This window comes from Lathyrus oleraceus, chromosome 1 (assembly GCF_024323335.1).
Source record: "Lathyrus oleraceus cultivar Zhongwan6 chromosome 1, CAAS_Psat_ZW6_1.0, whole genome shotgun sequence".
Taxonomy (NCBI): Eukaryota; Viridiplantae; Streptophyta; class Magnoliopsida; order Fabales; family Fabaceae; genus Lathyrus; species Lathyrus oleraceus.
Window position 1 is genome coordinate 33,740,201 of NC_066579.1, and position 26,981 is coordinate 33,767,181.

The 26,981-nt window shown below is 37.9% G+C and overlaps 1 protein-coding gene across 1 annotated transcript; it reads right to left on the reverse strand.

Moving 5' to 3' along the window:
* Window positions 1–11,155: 11,155 nt before the first annotated feature.
* On the reverse strand, window positions 11,156–22,861 carry LOC127089168 (E3 ubiquitin-protein ligase WAV3). Its single transcript, XM_051029350.1, has 2 exons — window positions 22,719–22,861; window positions 11,156–11,864 (listed from the first exon to the last, which is right to left on the reverse strand). The coding sequence occupies exons 1-2, from the start codon at window positions 22,859–22,861 to the stop codon at window positions 11,156–11,158; spliced, it is 852 nt and encodes a 283-aa protein (XP_050885307.1).
* Between the last annotated feature and the right edge of the window lie 4,120 nt (window positions 22,862–26,981).

Here is a 26,981-nt window from a genome sequence, read left to right on the forward strand (position 1 = left end):
TATCAGTTTTTCTCTGGTTAATATCCCTCAGTTTGTGTTTATCATCCTGTTTCAATCCTTCTTCATCGACTCACTCACTCACTCGCATCATCATGTCCGACGTTCCACCACCCAGCATCCCAACCCCTTCACAAAACCCTCCGATCCATGACCAATCCGCCACCACCTCCAACACTGATCCATGCGTCATTCATCATTCCGACAACCCTGCAACTGTCCTTGTTACACCTTTGCTCACGGTCGACAACTATGGTTCATGGAGCCGAGCCGTAACAATGGCACTTCGTGCCAAAAAACAAATTCGGGTTTGTCGATGGAACCCTAACCTGTCCAAAGAAGGCCGATGATATCTCTAAGTGGCGCCGCTGCAACGATATGGTTGCAAGCTGGATTCTCAACTCGGTTTCAACCGAGATTCGCCCTAGCATTCTCTATGCTGAAACGGCGGCACAAATCTGGACCGATCTCAAGGAGCGTTTATCTCAGTCCAACGCTCCGAAAATCTATCAATTGAAACAATCTATCTCTGCCCTAAAACAAGAGGGCATGTCTATATCTCTGTATTTTACTCAGTTGAAATCTCTCTGGGATGAACTCCATTCCATCGCACCTACCAAACCGTGCATCTGCGGTAATGCCAAGAGTACCATTGATCAACAAAATCAGGACCGGGCCATGGAATTTCTTCAGGGCGTCCATGACCGATTCTCGGCCGTCCGCAGCCAAATTCTCCTCATGGATCCTTTTCCTTCAATTCAGCGTATTTATAACATCGTACGCCAGGAAGAGAAACAACAAGAGATTAATTTTTGACCCCTCCCTGCTGAGGAATCAGCAGCGCTTCAAGCTTCTAAAGTGCAGTATCGCACTCAAGGCAAACGGCAGCGTCCGTACTGTGAGAATTGCAATAAGTATGGTCACACTATTGCTACTTGCTATCAGATTCATGGCTTTCCAAATAAGCCACCAAAGAAATCTGAACCACTCTCATCTACTTCTGCTAATCAACTCTCAAGCGCACAATACCAAAAACTCCTATCTCTCTTAGCCAAAGAGGACACTATGGGATCATCTGTGAATTTAGCAGGTACCGCCTTTACTTGTGTTCCTTTTTCTTGGATTATTGATTCTGGCGCTTCAAATCACATATGCACATCTCTTTCTTATTTTTCTTCATATTCACTTGTTCATAAAAATATACTTGTTCAATTACCCGACGGCTCTCACGCGTCCGTGAAACACATCGGCAATATTCATTGCTCGCCGTCACTTACACTCACAAATGTTTATCACATTCCATCTTTCAAATATAATCTATTATCTCTTTCACAATTAACAAAATCAATACATTGTGATATTATTTTCTCATCCTCTGGTTGCATATTTCAGGACCGAGCAACGAAGAAGACGATTGGTCGGGGTAGTGCTCGGAATGGACTCTTCTACCTGAATGAAGAACCACCATTAAATAAAGATGACAAGGATCACTATTGCCTTGACCATCCATCCAGTTCTTTTTTTAGTTCTAAGCAATGTAATAAGGCTGACCTATGGCACCTACGCCTCGGTCACCCATCTATTTCCCGCTTTCAATTTATTGTTAAGAACTTTCCAAATATTAATGCGAATAAAGATTTTGTTTGTGACGTTTGTCCGCGTGCAAAACAAACACGTTTACCTTTTTCTTCAAGAACATCATATTCATCTCATTGTTTTGAGTTAATTCATGTCGATATTTGGGGTCCATTCTCTACTCCATCACACAATGGATCACGATATTTTTTAACAATTATCGACGATTATTCACGATGTACTTGGTTATATCTCATGCAACATAAATCTGAAACATTTACTACGCTAATTCATTTTTTTAATCAAATCAATCGCCAATTCAACACTAAAATTAATTCCGCCGATGGGGGCATCTTTCTTCCCCAACTTCAAGCTATTCGTTCCGATAATGGTTCGGAGTTTTTGTCCAAACAAATCCAAACATGGTTTCATGATCATGGCATTATTCATCAACGCAGCTGCGTTGCAACCCCTCAACAAAATGGCGTTGTGGAGCGCAAGCATCGCCATCTTCTCGACGTCGCAAGAGCATTACGTTTCCAAGCGAAATTACCCCTTTCCTTTTGGGGTGAATGCGTACTCACTGCCGCTTATCTCATAAACAAACTTCCTACTCCCATCCTGAAATATAAATCTCCTCATCAAATTTTACTCGGTTCTCCTCCTTCATACTCATCACTTCGTGTGTTTGGATGTCTCTGTTTTGCCAAAAATATGAACATTCAACACAAATTCGATGAACGAGCCAAACCCGGTATTTTTGTCGGTTACCCTTTTAATCAAAAAGGATACCGCATCTACGATATGCACACTCACAAAATATATGTCTCTCGCGATGTTCAATTTTTTGAAACCATGTTTCCATATCACGACCTTCAAACTCCTTCCATCGCTAACGACATAAGCATCAACACTCAAATCCTTGATTGTGAATTTGATGATTCCTCTTCCAACTTATCACCTGCATCAAGTATCTCTCCCGGCATTAGTCATCATGATGACACAATTGTGCCCATTCTCACCCCTCAGGATGATAACTCATCGAATATTCCATCCAATATTCCATCCATTTCCTGTAGAAACTCCCCAACAACATTCACCTACAGCGATCAATTTTGCAGAACGTCGTTATCCTCAACGTCTTCGTACTCCTTCTGTTCGCCTCACGGACCACGTATGTGACATTAATAATGTCACATCACAGAGTGTCTTCCCATTAAAGAATTATTTCTCTTTATCCAATTTGAGCACTTCTCATCGAGCTCTTCTTGTTAATATCATTGAAAATAAAGAACCAACATCTTATTCTCAAGCTATCAAATCAGCTGAATGGCGTGACGCTATGGCTAAAGAAATCCACGCCCTTGAATCCAACAACACTTGGGTTTTATCTCCTCTCCCGAATGACAAAACCGCCATAGGTTGTAAGTGGGTATACAAAATTAAATATCACTCTAATGGTACCGTTGAGCGATATAAGGCTCGTTTAGTCGCCAAAGGCTACAATCAAGTACATGGTATTGACTACCATGAAACATTCGCACCGGTTGCCAAACTTGTCACGGTTCGACTACTTCTCTCCATTGCTGCCATTAAAAACTGGCTGTTACACCAACTTGATGTTAACAATGCTTTCCTACAAGGAGACCTTAATGAAGAAGTTTACATGAAATTACCACATGGCTTCGCTCATAAAGGGAAACCATGTGTTTGCAAATTAAACAAATCCATCTATGGTCTCAAACAGGCATCCCGTCAATGGTTCTCAAAATTCTCCACCACCCTCATTCAAAAGGGTTTTCATCAATCCATCTCTGATTATAGTCTATTCACTTTCAAAAGTAATCACACGACTATATTTGTACTCGTTTATGTAGATGACATCATCATCACTGGAAATAACGAAGATGCTATCTCCGACATCAAGAAATTTCTCGCCCAGGCCTTTTCCATCAAAGATCTTGGAAATCTTTCATACTTCTTAGGTATCGAAGTATCCCGTTCTAAAAAGGGAATATTCTTATGTCAAAGGAAATATACACTTGACATTTTATCCGACTCTGGTATGACTGGTTGCCGACCATCAGATTTTCCTATGGAGTAACACCTCTGTCTACGGCCCAATGAAGGAAGCCCTCTTCCTGATCCGACAATCTATCGTCGCCTCATTGGTCGTCTATTATATTTAATAGTGACACGGCCCGACATCCAATACGCTGTTAACACTCTCAGTCAATTCATGCAATCTCCATGTACAACTCATCTCGATGCGGCCACACGAGTTCTCCGATATCTTAAGGGGAGTGTCGGCAAAGGCTTATTTCTTTCGGCTTCTAGCTCCCTCAATTTAGTTGGATATGCCGACTCTGATTGGGCTAGTTGTCCTACTACTCGTCGCTCCACTACCGGCTATTTTACCATGATGGGCTCTAATCCTATATCATGGAAAACCAAGAAGCAACCAACAATTTCTCGTTCCTCTGCTGAAGCAGAATATCATTCCCTTGCAACCTTATCTTCCGAGTTACAATGGTTAAAATATCTTCTCTCGGATCTTGGCATTGATCATCCTCAACCGATCACCGTTCATTGTGATAGTCAAACTGCTATTCACATCGTCGAAAACCCAGTTTTTCATGAACGCACAAAACACATTGAAATTGATTGTCATTTCGTTCGTGAGAAAATTAAATCAGGTCTTATCAGCCCTTCTTATCTCCGATCTTTTGACCAACTAGCTGACATATTTACTAAACCTCTTGGAGGCGATACTTATAAACGACTACTCGGCAAGTTGGGTGTTCTTGAGATTTCAATCCCACCTCCAACTTGAGGGGGGGTGTTAAGGATAAGCACATATTATTCACATTAAAGAAGGTCAAACCCAAGCAAACATGTGTTGGCAATGCATATCCATATAGCTGTCAAAGTATATCAGGAAATTGTATCATAATTGTATTTAAAATAGGATCTCTATTATAGGCAATTATAGACTAGACAATTATAGGTAATTAGTATACAAATTCTTGTACTCTTATATATATGTACATCATTACAAGAAAAATACACAACAAAATTCCTTTCTTCATACAAATAATCTAAAATATTCTAAAATAATCTCGATATAATGTGAGATACTTCTCATATCTCGGTTTTCAATTGATGGACAAAGCAAGTCAGATGCGAGAAATGAAGCACAGACACACATGGAATGAAGAACATCCGAAATGAAGAACAACTAATTTGATTTCGTGTTCCAAAAGTCTAGACTAGATGTTGTGATCAGTGTTGTCTTTGTAAGTGTACATAGCTTTGAAGCAACAACAATGGGTACTTCCATGAAATGCAGCCTAATATATGAGCCAACTAGGCCACAATTATTTATGTTTTCTTGTTCGAATTCTATAGCTTTAGTAAGAACTTTTTCGTGTTCATTTGAAACTATGATAATTAAAATGTTTGGGATAGTCTTGGAGAAGAGATTCCTTATATAATTAGAAATGTCAGATTTTTTTGTGTTAGTGTAAAACTCACTAAAGAATAATCAAAAAACTAACATGCTTTAAGGTCCAATTTAGAAATCCTAATAGACTTGAGTCCCTTATATTTCCCAAACGACTTTCTAGCTGGGACTTCCAATGGTGTGCCCACTTCATCAAGAAACTCTCCAAAAACAAACATACATCAAACAACAAATTAAAAAAAAAATCATCATATCATCAATACAACTACAAATCATCTAGACACATTTCATGTTATCTACTGAAATTGAAGTAAAAAAACAAATTCTTCCTTGCCCTAATTTTTGTAAAATATTCAAATAATGAACAAAAGTTGAGAACCAATTAAAAAAGAAGAGCAAAATCAGTATACAAAATCAGACAGAAATCAAATACTAAAAGTTGAGATCCAATTTTCAGAATCTAATGCACCATTATAAATTTGAATGAGAATGTTCATTGTTTTACCATCGGGGAAGCTGACTTTGATATCAGGAAATTTCACAACCATCATTGTCGGTATAATCACTTTATTAGCTACAGAAACTTGCAGGACAAAAATACTGATAAATATAACATACTTTTATCTCTTACACCTAATATTCAATTTCACTCTAACCAATTCAGTAATGTATACTAACAGTTAATCACGAGAACTTTGAGAATGTTATCTGGACGGAACAATGTGGCAAGTTTAGAACCATGTTCGATACATTAGTAGTGTAAAGTTAAAAGAATTTAACAAAATTAACGGAAGTAACATTTTCAAACACATCATCAATATTATGTCTTACAAGTGCATATTATCAACTAATCATATCTCACGGTAGTGGTAGTTTGGATCGGGAAGTTGTGTACAATAAAATGTAATTATGAGGAAAATATGAGACGCCTGCACAGAACATGCAAATGATAATAAGAACTCATCTATTTAACTTGAAAATTTCAAAAGATTAAAGAATAATTAAATGAAAATGACATGATGTGATCGACACTTAAGCATAAGAATACTAGAACCCCGCAACAGATAAGAAAGGTGTAAATCTTTCGTCTTTTCAATATGAAAGAATGAAACGTCCATTGCAAAAGCACACATCAAAGAAAAACAATTTAATTAACTTAAAGTAAAATAAGTAAATAAAATCATAGCTTTCGGAAAAAAATTGTCACAACCCTTTTAAAAATCGAAAATTTTCAATGTTGTTGAAGATTGTACCTATTATAGTTTTATATCTGATAAACAAATACAGACAAACAGGATTATGAGTAATATATGAACACTGAGATATCGAGTTCTTACCAAGGAAAATAATATAAAGATTATGGTAAGCAGTGTTTCGCTAATGTAAGCTTTGTTTTTCCCGAGTCCTGCAGAAACGTCGAGGTTAGAAATGACAAAGGTGTTCGTTTCATTCTATTTAACGGTTGATTGCTTAGTCAAGGTTAAAAAATTATTCAGAATAAAATCAATCCATCAAGAACAAAAATCAAATATTTTGATAATAAATCAATTAAAATGTTGATTGCTTAATCATCTTGCAGACTGGAATCAAGAAAGACAGAGAAAGTCAAAAAAATCAATTGTTCAAAAAATTGAAAAATGATGAACCCAGGAAAAATGAAAAACATGGTTGAACTAAAACATTCAGATCCTTATTCGTTTACCCGTTTCGAATGGTGATGGTCGAAGAAGGAAAAGGAGAAAGATATGCCAAAATAAATAATAACAATAAACCACCATGAAATAGAAGTATATATGATACGAATCAGTAATATTGAGATACCATTGCCTTAGACGACTGACTCGTCGGACAATGATACTCCCAAAATGATCTACTCTAGGTGTGATGTCTCGTGTTGATCGTGCTCGAGGACTAACTCCAATTAGGTCAATCACGACTATAGCCACAATACTATCTTGTATTTATGCTCAAGCTTGGATATAGAGATTCTCTCTCATAATATCATCATAACCCAATAGAGAGTATAACAGATATATCCAATATATGCAAAATATTTAAAGCAATAAAGAATGCAATAAATAGCATAAAGATAAAGAGAGTAAAGCAATAAAGAGAAACACCCAAAGCATGCAAAGAAAGCAAACAAAACTAGGTTTGACTTGTTTAGGGAATCCCCATCAGAGTTGTCAGCTGAAGCTACACGAAATATACCTGAGCGCATCACACGCTCAAAGATACAACAGAGTCGCAATCAAACTTTATTTATTCCAAAGGAAAGGGAAAACATCGATAAAATTCGGGGGAAGAGAAAAAGGGTAAGGAAGTCGGTTATGCAAGGGGAAGATATTAGCATCTCTCACATCCGTTGTACTTAATGGGAACCGTTTTGATTGTTCTTTTCAAGACCATGTGTTACTATCTAAAGATTACTCGCAAAAGGGAAAAAGGTTTTAATAAATAAATGTTAAAAAAGAAAATAGATTTGATCCCTTGTGCCTACGTATCCTCATCGTGCAATAAGAAATTCAGAGCTCCGTAGTTTCATGGTAGAAAATACAGATGCATTAATTGTTTTCAATGAACAATGTTAATGTTCACGTTCTACAATCAACTTGCTTGTATGCTCGAGCATATGAGCCTTAAGCGTTTGTTTGTTTGCGATAAAATGGATGCACTTGGATAACACTCTAGTAGTTAAACATTAATTGTATGCTCACGCATGAATGCTTAAGCTTCGTTCACGGTAGAACGAAAGTAACACGCCCTTTCTGAAAAAGTTTGATAAAAGAAGATGCCCAAAAGCGAAAATGAGTGTGATGAGTTGATTTTGCTTTTATTCTGAAAAGTAAGTCGTGATTAGAACTACACTAAAGTCTATGAATGAAGGAAAATACTTTGAGTAGTTATGGCTTATGCCTCGTGCTCAAAGGTACTTCAGACAAGGATAGGAATGACCCCTCTCATCATTCTTCATTGCTTAAGGCTCATTGTGTATAATTCTAATCGTATGGTTAATTATTTTTGAGTTTATTGACAAAAATGGTTTTAGTTTTACTGAAACAAAGAAAACAAAAGGGAAAAGAAAACCTAGAAGGTTGAAGTCCGATCTTCAGTTTGCATCTCACATCTGTGTAGAAAGACTTATCAATTATCCGATTTAAATTGCACTAAAGTCTATGAGTAGAGATGAATACGATGGGCAAATGAGTCATTCATCCCGTGCCTAAAGATATTTAGAATGAGGATAGAAATGTGGGGATACGACTTCAAAGCGAAGCGCAAACGCACGCTCGCAATGATGGACTGAACAGAGTCGCCACCGAACTTTATTTATTCCTAAAAAGGAAAGGGGAAATATCGATAAAACCCAAGAAACAAAACGACAATGATTATGGTCGTCGCAACCAAATCAGGGTTCGGGAGTCGATTACGCAAGGGGAAGGTATTAGCACCCCTCACGTCCGTTGTACTCAACGAGAACCATTAGGTCAATTGTGTGCGTTAATGTTAGTTTGAAATGTTCGGCTTTTCGAATTATTAGGTGGGAAAGAAAGGAAGAAGAGAGAAGAAATGTTTTTGGATTTTTTTAACGAAGGACTAAACCTAAGTTTTTTATTAGTGGGCCTGACAAGATTTATAGATCCTGCTCCAACGTATCTCAAAAGAGAAATCAAGGCTTACGTAGTTCTGGGTAGAAAAATGTTTGTTTGTTGGTCGATTTTAGCGTAAGCTATACTGTATTAATCGACGAAAACATTGTTTTACCCAAAACAGATAAGGAGTGAACGCATACCACACATCGAACGGATTTATAAATCTACATTCGGAAAAGCGTCATTTATCTCTACTCAACAATCGTGGCCGAAACATTGTTTTGCATCACCTTAAGACAATATATCTTTCGTTTATGAAAAAAGGTTTTTTGATTAGTCGCACGGCGGCGAGAAAAGGGTTTGATTGGTTGGATGTATTCTGAGTGATGGCGAGAACTTGGATGAGCGAGATATACATCTCGAATCCTAGCCTCAGGAGTGCATGGTATACACCATGTTCCATTTCCATCTTTATTGAAAGAGGTTAAGATAGGAATTAAGTATTTTGGAATTTGATTGAGAAAGGGTTTGAAGAAACCGCTTTGGCAATTTTAGGCGATGGCGAGAGTTAAGATTGGCGAGGCATACGTCTCGAATCTTAACCTCAGGAGTGCATGGTATACACCATGTTCCATTTCCACCTTTATTGGAAAAGTGTTAAGTAAGAATTAGGTATTTTGAGTTTTGTTGCGAAAATGACTTGACCATAGATCAAGTATTGATGGACGTTTAAAAGAAATTTGAATGAGTGTTTGAGAGAAATCAAAGTGGATAAATTTGGATGATGGCGAGAGCTAGGATTGGCGAGATATACATCTCGAATCCTAGTCTCAGGAGTGCGCGGTATACACCACGTTCCACTTCCATCTTATTGAAAAAGTCTTAACTATAAATTAATATTTTTTGAGTTTTTTATTAGAAAAAATGACTTGACGTTGAATCAAGCGTTTGGTGAAAGTTTGAAACAAATGGAATAGAATGGGAGGGAGAAATGGATTGGTTTGTTTATTGAGAAAATACTCGACGTTGGATCGAGTCATATTTTTGTATTTTTTGAAATTGTAGATTTTACTCTTGTGTTAGTATCTAACTAAACAGTCAAGTAATAAAGAAATAAAACAGTACCAAATTATTACACATCGGGGGAGTGGGGTACATCTTGTTAAATGGGGATTAAAAAATCATGAAACAATTAAATCGGGCCCAAACAACAAATAATGCAATGCATGAGTGTAAGTGCAAGAGAACCGGCTCATTGTAAGAAAGCCCAAGAGTAAGCTATGTGAGGTTGATGGCGATGCTTAAAAGCGATCGACTTACAAGGGTATGAAAATGGGCTCGACATTGAATCGAGAAATATGATTTTAATAATTTTAAAATGGTTTTGAATGAGTGATGAAATTAATAAAAAACAGATTTGTGTTATTAAATAATAATGAAACCATGAGTATAATAAAACATAAACATAAAAAATGTTAAAAGAAATAAAATGCTAAAAGAAATAAAATGCTAAAAGAAAATAAAATGCTACATATGAGTATTGAACCCTCTCCACTTAAGATTATGAAACTACCCTGTCTCCACTAGACCATTTATCATTAGTTATTATCTTAATGCTATTTTAGATATATAAACCAAGATAGATTAGACATTAGAATAAAAACTAAGATAAAAAAAAATCTGTTGGACTACCAGGAAAATGAACAAAAATCAAACCCAGCCGCTTGGCTGTTGGGTTTTAGAGTTAATGGATTGGGAATAGTAAAAAGTGAAATTATTATTAAACAACAAAATTAATATCCACTTGGAATACTAAAGGGTCATTTAAATTTCCAAAAAAAAGATTTTAAACACTCCTAAGGTAAATAATAAAAAAAGAAAATGAATGAGCTAGCATTCACGCTGAACTGATCTCTTCCTCTCTCAAAGCTCTCAATCCCGTTCTCATTCTCTACGTTTCTCTCCTCCTCACACCAAACCCCTCTCACAAACTCGTCTCTCTCCCAATCGCTTCCAATCGCGTCTCTCTTTCTCAAGCGCAACCATTCCATCCCCAATCGCTCACATCTCACTCAATCTCTCTGAAACGATGCAAGAATCCATGGCTAAAACAAAAAGGGCTCACCTTCGGCGGTGACGACGGTGATGATGAAGCCTAAACTTCACTCTTTCGCCTCTCTATTCCAGGTATGTTTCGATTTTGGGATTAGGGTTCTTGGTGGAATTGTGTTCGCCTCTAATTTTTTTCGTCAAATTTTTCGTCCCTCACACTGATTCCTTTCTTTTCTATTTATGCTCGGCTGATTAGGGTTTCGAATTGGTACATTGGGTTCAAAAGAGGCGTCCCTACGAACTACTTTTTTTTGCTCAGTATCGGATTGGTCCCTTTGATGTTTGGATTTGGAACAGGTAATCTGAGCTCAAACTTTCTCTTTGAATTTTGTCTCTATTCCAATTTGGGAATTTATTTGAAATTTTAACTGACTTGCCAATTGCTTTGTGTTACTGCAGTAAAAATATTGAAGATTCAAAAGCAGTTTCGATTTTGATCACAGCTCTGGTTCACAGTTTCGGTTACGGTGAATGAAAATGTTCCGCCAGAGATCTCCGAAATTGAGTGCATTGATGAGGCATCATGGTCTGCGCCAAATCCAAAAGCATGCACGGGAATTTGAAATCCCGAATTATCTCGACCACTGATGGAAATCGGCAGAAGCAAATGATAGTTTGGTTGAGGTTGGTCATTTCCCGAGCTGCCAACAGTGTAATTATCTTGCCCATCCGACAACAGAATAATATTCGCAACTGGATTCTTTTCTTTTCGGTCTTCCATTATCTTGGCACCTTTTCTCAGCCCTCCTGCAATATTGGTACCACCATTTGCAACCAAAGAATTAACAGCTTGTAATGCCTGTTGCCGTCCAGAATCAGTCATCTTACATAGTGGAAAGAGACGGCGAGCTGTGGAAGAGAAAACAATAACAAAAAGCCGGTCATTAGTGCCTAGGTTCTGTATAACAAATCCCATAGCCCTTTTTAGTAGTGCGAGCTTAGTTCCAGCCATGCTACCACTGATGTCAAGCACGGTGACCAAGTCAACTGGGGCACGCGGAGTCTGCGAGGTCTGCGTCAAGCTGGTCTGATTTCTGCTAAGATTTTGTTTTCTGGTAGAAGCAGCGGCTGCAGCAGTAGCTTTGAGATGAACCAAAACTGTGAAGTTAGCACAAGTGTCGGACCTGTAAGAACAAAAATTGTTCTACAACAGATTCCATGATTTTGATGATAACAAAGGATGAAACCAAAAATGGCACCCTAACGAAAAGTTTCTAAGTGTGCAGGGTTCTAAAGAAAGAAGGAAGAGATCTGATGACGTCATCAGATACAGAACCAGATCAGATACAAATTATCAAATGATCAGAAGCATCTGAAGTAGAAACACGTTCAAGAAAGTCTAACTCTGAGCAAAACAGCAAAATATCAGAAGCATCTGAACAAGAAGTACGCTCTAGAAATTCTGATTCTGAACAACAGTATGTCAAACTTCAGAAGCTCTTGGCGCTATCTGAAGAAATCATCAGAACTCAAAAGATCAACATCAGAAGCTAGATAGCAGATTCCAAGATCTCCAGAAACATGAAGACTCTGATTATGGAATTGCTAATTATGAAAGAGTAACGTTAAAGTCAAGTAAAGTTTTGCAAATGGATTTCCTAATACAGAAAGAGACGTTAATCTCCAATTTCAATAAAGAAGGTACTATATGTGGTAAGTAGTCATTTCAAGGAGAGAAAGTTATCCTGGCAGAAGCTATTTATGTTATGGCGTAAATTCATTTTATTACTCATCAGTTTCAACTACTACCTCACTGATCTATATAAAGGACTGCAAATCAACATTCAGTACACAACACATACAAGGAAAAATATACTGAAACATCAACGCTCAAGGAAACACTCTTGCTCTCTAAACCTTCACGAAGCTTTTGCTTATAACGTGAATCACTTTTGTTCTTACTATTGTAATATTTGCTTTCTTAGAAGCACTCTAGATTACATAAATCTTTTATCTATTGTTTGTTTATTTCCTCAAGTGACTCTGTGTAGTCTGTATACTTGAGAGGACTAAGAGATCTTTCTCTTAGACGTTGTTTGTAATCAATCTTTCAAGATTAGTGGATTAAGTCCTTGTTGAAGGCGAAATCACCTTGGCCGGGTGGACTGGAGTAGCTTTGTGTTATAAGCGAACCAGTATAAAATCCTTGTGTGATTTTCATTTTGAAAAAGCGCTTATTTTCCAAACAATTCAAACCCCCCCTTTCTTGTTTTTCTCACCTTCAATTGGTATCAGAGCTCCGGCTCTGTTATTGATTTTCTAATCAAACACTTAACAGTGTAGAGAGATTCAGTACGAGAAAAACTATGGCCCACTCAAATGAAAAAGATAGTTACAATGCTAAGCCTCCTGTTTTTGATGGAGAGAAGTTTGACTACTGGAAAGATAGAATTGAAAGTTTCTTTCTGGGTTATGATGCTGACCTCTGGGACATTGTCACAGATGGATACACACCTCCAGTCTTAGAAAATGGAGCTGAAGTTCCCAGAAATAAGATGTCAGAAGATCAGAAACGTGTCTTCAAAAATCACCACAAGGCCAGAACCATACTTCTCAATGCTATATCGTACAACGAATATGAAAAGATCACCAACAGAGAGACAGCCAAAGATATACTTGACTCTCTGAAGATGACTCATGAAGGAAACTCTCAGGTCAAAGAGACAAAGGCTCTGGCGCTTATCCAGAAGTATGAAGCCTTCAAAATGGAAGATGACGAAGCTATAGAGGCTATGTTTTCTAGATTTCAAACTCTTATTGCAGGTCTCAAGGTTCTAGACAAAGGATATACAACTGCAGATCACGTCAAAAAGATAGTCAGAAGTCTGCCAAAGAAATGGAGACCTATGGTTACTGCTTTGAAACTGTCAAAGGATCTGAACAATATCAGCCTTGAAGAACTTGTCAGTTCCCTCAGAAGCCATGAGATAGAACTAGAGGAAGATGAGCCTCAGAAAAGGAACAAGTCTGTAGCATTGAAGTCCAGACCTGAAAGACGCAAACCTGACAGAACCAAAGCTCTCCAGGCAGAAACTGAAGATACTGACGACTCTGAACCAGAAGATTCTGATGATGAAGAAGAATTGTCCCTACTAACCAGAAGAGTTAAACAACTCTGGAAAAAGAGGAACAACAACTTCAGAAGACCAAGACCCATAGGGGATCGATCAGAATCAACTTCAAAAGGTAAAACTAACAAAGATATTACCTGTTATGAATGTAAAGAAACAGGTCATTACAGGAATGAATGCCCCAAGCTAAAGAAGGACAACTCTAGAAAAGAAAACTTCAAGAAAAATACCTTCAGGACAAAGAAAGGACTGATGGCTACCTGGGATGATAGTGAATCTGGATCATCAGAATCTGACTCTGATGAACAGGCCAACGTGGCACTTATGGCTACCACATCCAGGAGTAGCTCAGATGAAGAATCTGAAGAGGTATTTTCTGAACTTTCTCGATCTGATCTAGAATCTTGTTTGTCAGAAACTCTTAGCTCATATCAGAAATTAAAACAAAAGTTTAAAAACATTAAAGGCTGTCTTAAAGTAAAATTTGAAGAATGCAGTGAACTTGAGATGACAATTCTAGCACGAGAAGATACGATTAGATCTTTAACATTAGAAAGAGATGGAGCAAAGAGAAAAAGCTTAGAATTAGAAGAAGTGTTGTCTCAAGCACCACAAACTTCAAATAAAATAATTTATAAATACGAAGAAGCCTTTCAAGAATTTCTGAAAAATGGGATAGATAGGAGTATTATGGCATCCATGATTTATGGAGTAAGTCAGAACAATAAAAAGGGAATTGGGTATGATCCTAAGGAAGATAAAACTTCTACCAGTAACCAACTTAAGTCTCCCTTTTCATATCACTATACACACACACAAGAACAAAAATTTAAAAATGCTAGAAAACCCAAAGTTATAAGAAACTCTGGGAAAACTAATCTGAAAGGACCCAAGAGATTCTGGGTACCAAAGGATAAGATTGTCTATGTTGCAGATATCCTATGCAGCAAAGTTCAGACACCAGTCATGGTACCTGGACTCTGGATGCTCGCGACACATGACGGGAAGAAAGTCTATGTTCCAAAGTCTGGAACTTAAAGACGCTGGATTTGTAGGCTTCGGAGGAGATCAGAAAGGAAGGATCAGAGGCTCCGGAACTATTGGTAATGGTACTCTTCCCTCTATATCTGATGTCCTTTATGTAGAAGGATTAATGCATAACTTATTATCCATAAGTCAATTAAGTGATAACGGTTATGATGTAATCTTTAATCAAAAAACATGTAAAGCCATTAATCAAAACGATGGCTCTGTCCTTTTCACAGGCAAGAGGAAAAACAACATTTATAAAATTAATCTTTCTGATTTAAAAGAACAAAATGTTAAATGTCTGATGTCGGTTCACGAAGAGCAATGGGTATGGCATAGACGCTTGGGCCACATTAGCATGAGGAAACTTTCTCAGCTAACTAAACTCGAGTTAGTCAGAGGCCTACCTAAACTAAAGTTTTCTTCAGATGCTCTGTGTGAAGCATGTCAGAAAGGAAAATTTTCAAAAACATCCTTTAAAAAGAAAAATGTTGTTTCTACCTCTAAGCCTCTGGAACTTCTTCACATTGACTTATTTGGTCCTGTAAAAACAGCATCAGTTAATGGAAAGAAGTATGGACTAGTCATTGTTGATGATTACAGTCGCTGGACATGGGTAAAATTCCTAAAGCACAAGAGTGAGTCTCACTCTGTATTCACTAGTTTCTGCTCCAAAGTGCAAAAAGAATTTGATGCTAAAATTGTTAGAGTCAGAAGTGATCATGGTGGAGAATTTGAAAACAAAGATTTTGAAGAATTATTTGACTCTAATGGAATATCCCATGATTTCTCCTGCTCTAGAACTCCACAACAAAATGGAGTTGTGGAGAGAAAGAATAGGACACTCCAAGAGATGGCCAGAACCATGATCAATGAAACTAATGTGGCAAAGCATTTTTGGGCAGAAGCTGTAAATACAGCGTGTTACATTCAGAATAGAATCTCTATAAGACCCATTCTGGAAAAGACTCCCTATGAACTGTGTAAAGGAAGAAAACCAAACATTTCATATTTTCATCCTTTTGGATGTTCTTGCTTTATTTTAAACACTAAAGAACATCTGAACAAGTTTGATTCCAAAGCACAGAAAGGTATTATGTTAGGATACTCAGAACGCTCTAAAGGCTACAGAGTATACAACACAGAAACCAAAATTGTGGAAGAATCAATTCATGTCAGATTTGATGATAAGCTTGACCCTGAAAAGTCAAAGCTAGTTGAAAATTTTGCAGATTTAGAAATCACTCTTGCAGGATCTGATAAAATTCCAGAAGCAACTGTCATTCAGAACTCTGAAGAAATAAAATCCCCAGAAATCCCAAAGAAAGTCAAAAGTCGTATTAAGATATTTGAAGATTTGATTCTGGGAAACAAGGACGAACCTGTCAGAACCAGATCTACCTTCAGGACCTCTGAAGATACTCCTCTGGGACTAGTGTCTCTGATTGAGCCTATGTCCTGTGATGAAGCACTTCAAGATAACGACTGGGTTTCAGCCATGCAAGAAGAATTAGATCAATTCACAAAGAATGATGTCTGGGATCTTGTTCCAAAGCCCAGAGGCACTCACGTTATTGGAACCATATGGGTATTCAGAAACAAGCTGAATGAGAAAGGAGAAGTCGTCAGAAACAAAGCTCGACTGGTAGCTCAAGGTTATAGTCAACAAGAAGGTATTGATTATAATGAAACTTTTGCTCCAGTCGCAAGGTTAGAATCTATTCGTCTTCTTGTATCCTTTGCTATTAACCATTCTATTAAATTATATCAAATGGATGTCAAGAGTGCATTCCTTAATGGTTATATATCAGAAGAAGTGTATGTCAACCAACCTCCAGGTTTTGAAAATCCAAACTTTCCAGAACATGTTTTTAAACTTAAAAAATCTTTATATGGACTTAAACAAGCTCCCAGAGCTTGGTATGAACGTTTAAGCAATTTTCTTCTGGAACACAATTTTATCAGAGGGAAAGTTGACTCCACACTTTTCTGTAAGAACCTTAACAATGATCTCATGATATGCCAGATATACGTTGATGACATTATTTTTGGTTCAGTTAACGCCTCTGTTTGTCAAGAATTCTCTAAGTTAATGCAGACAGAATTTGAAATGAGTCTAATGCAAGAACTAAAGTTCTTTCTGGGAATTCAAATTAACCAAACTTCAGAAGTTACATATGTTCATCAAAGCAAATATATTAAAGATGTTCTGAAGAAATTTGACATGGCTAACTGCAACTCTGCAAAAACTCCAATGCATCCAACATGCATTCTTGAAAAAGAAGAAGTAAGCTCAAAGGTTTGTCAGAAGCTCTATCGAGGTATGATAGGCTCTCTTCTCTATCTGACTGCTACTCGTCCTGATATTCTCTTTAGTGTCTGTCTCTGTGCCAGATTCCAATCAGATCCTAGAGAATCTCATTTAACAGCAGTTAAGAGAATTCTTAAGTATCTGAAAGGAACTCCTAACCTGGGCCTGATGTATAAGAAAACATCAGAGTATAGACTTTCTGGTTACTGTGATGCAGATTATGCAGGAGATAGACTAGAACGAAAAAGCACATCTGGAAATTGCCAGCTTCTGGGAAACAATCTAATCTCCTGGGCTAGCAAAAGACAGTCAACTATCGCTCTATCAACTGCAGAAGCAGAATATATCTCAGCATCACTGTGCACAACTCAGATGCTCTGGATGAAGCATCAGTTAGAAGATCTGCAAATTTTTGAGAGTAACATTCCTATCTTCTGTGATAATACTGCTGCCATTTGTCTAAGTAAGAATCTCATTCTACATTCCAGAGCTAAACACATTGAAATAAAACATCATTTTATCAGAGACTATGTTCAGAAAGGGATAGTAACATTGAAGTTCATTGATACAGATCATCAATGGGCAGATATCTTTACTAAGCCTCTAGCTGAAGATAGATTTCTTTTTATCTTAGAAAATCTGAACATTCAAAATTGTCCAGAATGAAGTGTGGCTCTGAAAATGTAAAATGAGACTCTGACATAAACAAATGTGTTTCTGCCTCTGACTCTGATACTTCTACCAAGTTAAGAAGATATCTGAGTTAGAAATCTCCAGGAACCAATCCTTTGGTATTCCTGAAGATCAGATACATCAACACGTGGAGCACTTAGCGTCCAACCCTAGAACTTCTAGACAGCTGTCCAGAAGAAAATCAAAGGGAAACGTTTGAGATCTCCTCGAGCAGTGTGCATACTGTTGGGATTAGACATTCATTAATTAGCCTTAATCATTTCTCCTCCAAGCGTGCTTACTTGAGCTTTGTGCTAACGCAATATTGTGTGTCGTTTTGCATGTGTTTTAACTTAGGGTATTTAAACACTTTTCTCACTTTTCACACACTTATCACTCTCACTCACTCTCAAACCCTCTCTAAAACCCTAAACCTCTCTGAAGCATTTCTGCAAACTCTTCATCTTCTTCTTCAACTATGGATGCTCAACAACAAGAAGTTTTCAACTTCTCTCAACAAATGGAATCCACCACCACTGCCCAAACTTAAAGCATTTCAACTCCAATGGTTACAGGCGTTTCCATTACTCCAGTATACAAGGAACCCCATATCCTTGATCGTTTACCTCACATCAACCTAGCAACTCCCTTTGAGGGATTGGATGTGTTATGTGAAACACTGGTGGACTTTGACAACTTGAGAAGAAATGGAGTTGATCTTACTGAAGAACTTCGTCAACAAGGTTGGGGAAACTACTTCCAAAGGCTCTATGGCCCTGTTTACCCACTTCTCATCAAGGAGTTCTGGAGATTTGCAGATGCTGATGACCATTTCATCGTCTCCTATGTTTTGGGGGTAAAGATAGTAATTACTGAAGAGTCAATTGCTTCTTTGTTGAACATGGAGAAAGATGGAGGAAAAAGGATTTACAACATCAACCCTAGATCAAGGCGCGTTGCTGAAGTAATCAATCCAACCATCTTCAAACCCAACACTGAAGGAAATCCTTCAAAGAACAAAGAGCTGCATCAGAACCTCAGAGTGTGGCTCAAGATCATTCTGGGAACTATTCACCACCGCCCAGCCTCAAACTCCTCTGATTACATCAATGCAGATCAGAAGTGCATTCTGTATTGCATTCACAAGGGTGTGAAGATCTGCCTTCCTGCAATACTCTTCAGATACCTAAGAGACTCTGTCAGGGAGACCAGAAACAACATGAAGCCCAGATCCTACATCCCTCTGGGAAGATTGTTATCTGATGTTTTCATCGAGAATGGGCTGGTAGATCATCTGGAGAAGGCCAAGCTGATGCAAGATCTGGCAATAGATACTGGGAAGCCTCTGAACGCCAGAAATCTCAAGAGTATGGGAATAATAAAGAAGATTCAAGTCAGACCCACGCTGGACACATCCTGGGATTCCTTGAAAGATCAGAGGAAGCTGCCTCATGGTCTTGCTAGGTTCTACAAGAATGAACCCAGAGATGCGGTTGCTATCTATCTTCAGCGTCTGCTGGATGAAGGTGTTGACATCTCTGACTTCAGCCTCGACGATTGTCTAGATTCAGAAGAAGACTTCGTCAGGTACAAGAGAGGTCTCTCTGAGAAGAAGATAACATCACAGGCAAAGAAGGCAAGACTTGGAGAATCTTCTGGAAGCAGATCTCCAGCTCCTCTGCAAATTTCTACTGGTACGTCTGTTCCTCCTATTTCCTCTGAACCTCTGATGGTTTCCTCTACTCCTTCCTCTAATCCTCTCCCAACACCACCCATTTATACAACCTCTGAAATCCCACCTTCAACCACCAGAACCTCAGAACCTCGACCTAAATTTAATCTTGCCCATACAACACTACCCTTATCTGAAGCTGAAAAACTGAACCAAACCAGTTCCTCTTCATCTTCAGCCCCAGAATCACCCTCATACCTTCAAATCTCCTCTGACCAAGAATACTCTGACCCTGACTCCCCAACCTTAGCCCAAATTCAGGCTCAAAACCTTGCTTCACAACAACCAACACAAACACAATCTGAAGCAACTTCACCTCCACCAGAACAAACAACCAACATTACTTCTGAAGACCAACCCTCTGAAACTCAACCCTCTGACCTCCACACCTCTGATATCACCCCTCCAAACACCTCCGCTGAACCTGAACCTGAAGCTGAAACTGAACCATTAGACTTAAACCCTCTTTACGCTTCACCCCAAAGATCTGAACCTCAACCTGAAGCAGAATCTGAACCTCTCACATTAAATCTCAGCCCTCCAACATCTCCACCTCATACCTCTGAACCTGACCTTTCTATACCTACCCTTGAGGAAGCCATCATGCTGGTCGTAGGGGCTTCAGTACAAAAGGTCAAGTCTCTGACCACTAACTCTGAAGTCAGTGATGATCCTGACTCTGTAAGGACACACTGGAACAGAGTCATTGGCTGGATGACCTCTGAGGCTTTTAGACTGAAGAACATCTCTGAACAAGTCAGAAATGGCTACATCAGAGATGCTGAGGCAAGACTTCAGGAAAGACTTGCAAGAGAAGCTGAAGCCAGAAGGCTGGAAGAAGAGAGATTAGCAAGAGAAGCTGAAGAAGAGGCTAGAAGGCTGGAGGAAGAAAGAGCAAGAGAAGCTGAAATTCTAAGGATAAAGGAAGCTGAAGCACAAGCTGCTGCTGAAGCTGAAGCGCTGGCTGCTGCTGAAGCACAACAGGCTCTGACTCAGGGGGAGTCTTCTTCTTCTGTTATCCCTATGGTTCTCCAGACGCTGAAAGAACTTAAGCAAGATCAGAATGAACTCCGTGCCAGAATGGATAAACAAGACACTGTCAACGACAACATTCAGAACATGCTGGCTATGTTGCTTCAGAGAATGCCTCCGCCTCCGAACCCCTAGGCACTTAGGACTTATTGCTTGTTGCTCTGATTTCTCTGTTTCTGATGTTTATTTGTTCTTTTTGCCTCTGTTGCTTTTTATCTAAATACAATGTTTTTTTTTCTTCAATTATTTATTTTTGCTATGTCTTTTTGATTCTGACAAAAAGGGGGAGAAGTCATTAATAGCTCTGATGAAAATATTGTCTAAATACCTTAAGCATTCTGCAACATATTTTTCTTAAAAATAAATTTATCTAACCTGGACTTAAGAAATTGCAGAAGGTATCAAGAAACCTCTTTACTTAGAAGCTCTGGTAAGAACTTCTGAACTCCCTAGCACTATCTCAGGGGGTGCTCTTGTCTATCTGATCTGATATTTCATATGTTTCATCTGCTAATTAAGATTGTTTTGTCATCATCAAAAAGGGGGAGATTGTAAGAACAAAAATTGTTCTACAACAGATTCCATGATTTTGATGATAACAAAGGATGAAACCAAAAATGGCACCCTAACGAAAAGTTTCTAAGTGTGCAGGGTTCTAAAGAAAGAAGGAAGAGATCTGATGACGTCATCAGATACAGAACCAGATCAGATACAAATTATCAAATGATCAGAAGCATCTGAAGTAGAAACACGTTCAAGAAAGTCTAACTCTGAGCAAAACAGCAAAATATCAGAAGCATCTGAACAAGAAGTACGCTCTAGAAATTCTGATTCTGAACAACAGTATGTCAAACTTCAGAAGCTCTTGGCGCTATCTGAAGAAATCATCAGAACTCAAAAGATCAACATCAGAAGCTAGATAGCAGATTCCAAGATCTCCAGAAACATGAAGACTCTGATTATGGAATTGCTAATTATGAAAGAGTAATGTTAAAGTCAAGTAAAGTTTTGTAAATGGATTTCCTAATACAGAAAGAGACGTTAATCTCCAATTTCAATAAAGAAGGTACTATATGTGGTAAGTAGTCATTTCAAGGAGAGAAAGTTATCCTGGCAGAAGCTATTTATGTTATGGCGTAAATTCATTTTATTACTCATCAATTTCAACTACTACCTCACTGATCTATATAAAGGACTGCAAATCAACATTCAGTACACAACACATACAAGGAAAAATATACTGAAACATCAACGCTCAAGGAAACACTCTTGCTCTCTAAACCTTCACGAAGCTTTTGCTTATAACGTGAATCACTTTTGTTCTTACTATTGTAATATTTGCTTTCTTAGAAGCACTCTAGATTACATAAATCTTTTATCTATTGTTTGTTTATTTCCTCAAGTGACTCTGTGTAGTCTGTATACTTGAGAGGACTAAGAGATCTTTCTCTTAGACGTTGTTTGTAATCAATCTTTCAAGATTAGTGGATTAAGTCCTTGTTGAAGGCGAAATCACCTTGGCCGGGTGGACTGGAGTAGCTTTGTGTTATAAGCGAACCAGTATAAAATCCTTGTGTGATTTTCATTTTGAAAAAGCGCTTATTTTCCAAACAATTCAAACCCCCCCTTTCTTGTTTTTCTCACCTTCAGGACCTTGGAACGGAAGACACTCCAGGGCATGTTTTAATCTCCATTGCTCGAACAACATCGGTATCTCCAGTACTCTTACCGCAAATATTTCTCTCAGAAATTGCATTGTTGGTGATGATGGAGCTGGAAGCATTCCAACAGAACTTTGCGGAAGACCGGCAGTCCTTGTTGGAGTCACTCAGAAGCCGATTGCAGGTATTTGGAAGACAGTTTGGTGCGATCCAAAACCAAGCCTGCTGTTATACTGCTGTTAGTGCATTAATATATTTGGGTTGTTATGCTATGCTGACTCGTGGTTTGAATTGGCTGGTTGACTCAAGGAATAGCATCTCAAAAACTGTTGTCTGCCGCAACCACACGTTCATACATGGTAATAAGATATGCCCCTATCCCTCAAGATTAGTCAAACCATGATAAAGCTCATCATCTTGTTCTTCATTTTTCAATTTTGTTGTTCACACTGCTCAACTGTCTCTCTAACCGAACATTTTTCATCTTTTGTCTCCGCAATTCGTCGACAAGGCTTCCGGTGCTCTGTTGGAGTTGAGTCACCTGCAAATGCAGTTCTTTCTCTCTAGTTGTAACAGGTGTTGCCTGCATAATACCAACAGCTCTTTCCTCCATTGATTCTGTATTCCTACCTGCATAAGATTACTCCATTAGATTGACAGGCTTAACCTTCACTTCTTTCTGCTGCAGGTTTGTCAAGTTTGGAATTCTGCACAAAATTGCATTGGCCGCCGGTTGATTTTAATAACAGGTGCTTGGCTTGTATCTTGATGAGGCTGAAGCACAATAGTCAGTTTAAGAATTTAACCGTCTTGAAATGACTCCGGTGGGTCTTAGAATGACGGTAACCGTACATATATAATCTTGTACATCCAAACTCCTTTGCTTTGTCAATGAGACCAACTCTTCCAAAGAGATGGTCCATACAAGAATAGTGCTTAATCCTTGAATTTATTTGCGTAGACTTCTATCATTTGTCTAAATAGCAATTGCCCTTGTGCTACAAAACCGGAATGAATACAAGCTGTAGGTTTGAGGTCTGTTTAGAACTGCTACCATTGTTACATGATCTGGTTTAATATTATTATTGAACTGATGTACAATTTGTTTTGTTTGCTTGGAAACCAAAACCTGCAGGTTTGAGGTCTGTTTAGATACCGACTATCAATGGGTGAAGGTCCTTCATCTAAAGAGATGCAAGTAACAGCAACATGCTGAATCATCCATGACTTATCTTTTGGAAATGGAAAGTTAGAAGGATCCAATATGCAACATCGAGTGCTGCAGTGAGAGGCATATGCCAAGTTTGTTGTTTTTGAATTTAGCTTATGGCTTGAGTGATAAGTAAACTGAATTCCTCCAGTTTTTTAATGTTTCAGGATGTTCCTGTGCTACAAACGCCTCAACGAGCTTCTGCAAAGTTTCGACGTCGTAAGCTGGACTCAAATATATTCAGAGCCGGAACCCATGTGCCGAGAAGAATTTCAGTGTGGAGATTGTTAAGGTAGATCAGCTTTGACAGTGCTCTCATCAACGGTTCATTATCCTGCATATGACCAGCTGTATCAACGAGCACCACATCCGAACCATTACGAGAAGCTTCCTGAATGGCTTCTTTTGCCACAATAGCAGGATCCTTTTCATAAACCTTCTCAAACCAAGCAAACTGAAGATTCCAAAACTGATTCCGAACCTGCTACAGCTACAGGTTCATCGCAAGAAAATGAAAGCCAACCCTTCTTTTTAGCATCAGGTTTGTTGCTATTTTTCCAGAATTGTTGAAGATTGGTTCAAGGAGAAAATGATGATGGTGGAGGGAGACGGTGAGGGAAAAAGTTGATGAGTTTCTTTTTTATTGTCGAATTTTTTTTATATTCCCTTTTAATTCCAACCAATTATTGTAATATGTATTAGTCATTAGGATGTAATAAGTTGTAATAGTATTTAGCTTATGTAAAATGATTCACACAATGCCAAATCTCATGTAATGCAATGCATATGGACATGTTTATGGGATCATGCTTGGTTATTATTTTTTTGACATGGTTATTCTAAAGTAATTGGATTGTTAATGAATGAAATGATTATTTGGACATTTGAATGATGTAATGAATGTTTGAATTTGGTTTGAATGAAATGAATTTGTGGTTGTAGAAATGGATAGGGATTATTTCGAAATAATCTAAAACTCATCTAAATGTCAATTTAAAATCCAAAAAACCAATAACACCAATTAAAATCAAATTAGTCTATAATTTGTTAAAATTACTTTGATATCAATTCTAACATTTATTTGAAAATAAAAATCAATTAGAGTTTGAATCATTAGTAAAAAAACAATTAAGATTAATTCGAAATTTGGAATTAGATTTACTTTGAAATTAAATTAAAATTGAAAAATTAAAAAAGTCAGATAACTAAAATCCAATTTGTAATCACAAAGCACCATGATCAAAAAGTTAGATAATAACCAATGTTTATCACAAAATATGGATTTGGGAATGAATGTATGCAAACGAACTTTAGGCCAAGTGCCAAATAAAAAAATGAAAAAAATGGAAACAATTCAGGATCAAAATCGGGGTATGACAGTTGCCCCTATTTAAGTATCTTCAACTAGAGAATATGGAGCAGGACACTTTTCATATGATCATAGTGGGAGATGGTTAAATACTAAGGAGACCCGGATTTTGATCCTGAATCCCTATGACATGATGTGATGTGATATGGTATGATATGATATGATATGATATGCATGGATGCATGATTTTTTTTTTAATTTTCTTCCCTGCTAGGGATATGGTGGACCCTTGGCAGGAGATGCTACTAGACAGACCAAGCTGTGGGGAATGCTGGTGGTCCACAGAGAGACAGACAAATGGTAAAAAAACAAACCCGCTGGGGAAGACAAATTCGGCTGGAGAATCAGACACAACGGGGAGTACTCAAAGTGAAATTTGATCATCGATACTTGGAATACAAGAGGTTTCGATAGTAATTTCACATATGACTTACTAACCCGAAAAAAGGAAAAGATGCTACAACCAGTTCGCATATGACCTAACAACGCTGGGGAATATCAAGAAGTTCTGACAGCAGGTTCAGGTATGACCTAACAAACTCAGAAAAATTCAAGAAGAGTGTATCAACATGTTTATATATGACCTGATAATACTGGAACAATCATAGAGAAAGACTCTTCAGAACAGGTTCATATATGAACTGACACCGGAATAATAGTTCAACAACAGGTTCATATATGACCTGAATAGTATTGAACAAAAATTGGAAAAACTCTTCAGAGCAGGTTCAAGTATGACCTGACACCAGAATAAAAGCTCAACAACAGGTTCATATATGACCTGAATAGTATTGAACAAAAATTGGAAAAACTCTTTAGAGCAGGTTCAAGTATGACCTGACCCGGAATAAAAGCTCAAGAACAGGTTCATATATGACCTGAATAGTATTGAACAAAAATTGGAAAAACTCTTCAGAGCAGGTTCAAGTATGGCCTGACCCCGGAATAAAAGCTCAACAACAGGTTCATATATGACCTGAATAGTATTGAACAAAAATTGGAAAAACTCTTCAGAGCAGGTTCAAGTATGACCTGACCCCGGAATAAAAGTTCAACAACAGGTTCATATATGACCTGAATAGTATTGAACAAAAGGAAAGAATCTTCAGAACAGGTTCAAGTATGACCTGATACCGGAATAAAAGCTCAACAACAGGTTCATATATGACCTGAATAGTATTGAACAAAAATTGGAAAAACTCTTCAGAGCAGGTTCAAGTATGACCTGACCCCGGAATAAAAGCTCAATAACAGGTTCATATATGACCTAAATAGTATTGAACAAAAATTGGAAAAAACTCTTCAGAGCAGGTTCAAGTATGACCTGACCCCAGAATAAAAGCTCAATAACAGGTTCATATATGACCTGAATAGTATCGAACAAAAAGAAAAACTCTTCAGAGCAGGTTCAAGTATGACCTGACCCCGGAATAAAAACTCAACAACAGGTTCACATATGACCTGGTAAAACTGGAATAAAGGCTCAACAGCAATGGGTTCATACATGACCTAACAATGCTGGAACATTTTGAGAAAATTTCCACAACAAGTTCATACATGACTTAGACAACATTGGAAAGATTCTTCAAAAACAGGTTCAGACATGACCTGAGAATATTGGAATAAAAAGCTCAGCAACAGGTTCATACATGACCTGGTAAAACTGGAATAAAGGCTCAACAGCAACGGGTTCATACATGACCTAACAATGCTGGAACATTTTGAGAAAATTTCCACAACAAGTTCATACATGACTTAGACAACATTGGAAATATTCTTCAAAAACAGGTTCAGACATGACCTGAGAATATTGGAATAAAAGCTCAACAGCAACAGGTTCATACATGACCTAACAATGCTGGAACATCCAAAGAATTTTCAACAGCAGGTTCATACATGACCTGTCAACACTTGATTATTCAAAGAATTTTTAACAGGCAGGTTCATACATGACCTGACGACACTTGGAAAAAAATCGAAGGGAGTTTTACCAATAGGTTCATACATGACCTGAGAACATTGGAAAACATACAAAGCAAGTTTCATCAATAGGTTCATACATGACCTGACATCACTTGGGAAAAAACAAAGGGAGTTTTACCAATAGGTTCATACATGACCTGAGAATATTGGAAAACAAACAAAGGAACATCA

Excerpts from the sequence above, each read along its gene's own strand:
- LOC127089168 (XM_051029350.1), bottom strand. The coding sequence starts at position 22,861 with ATGGAGGAAAGAGCTGTTGGTATTATGCAGGCAACACCTGTTACAACT. Across the intron at positions 11,865-22,718 it reads CAAAAGATGAAAAATGTTCG|GTCCGACACTTGTGCTAACT; the intron begins GTTAGAGAGACA and ends TTGTTCTTACAG.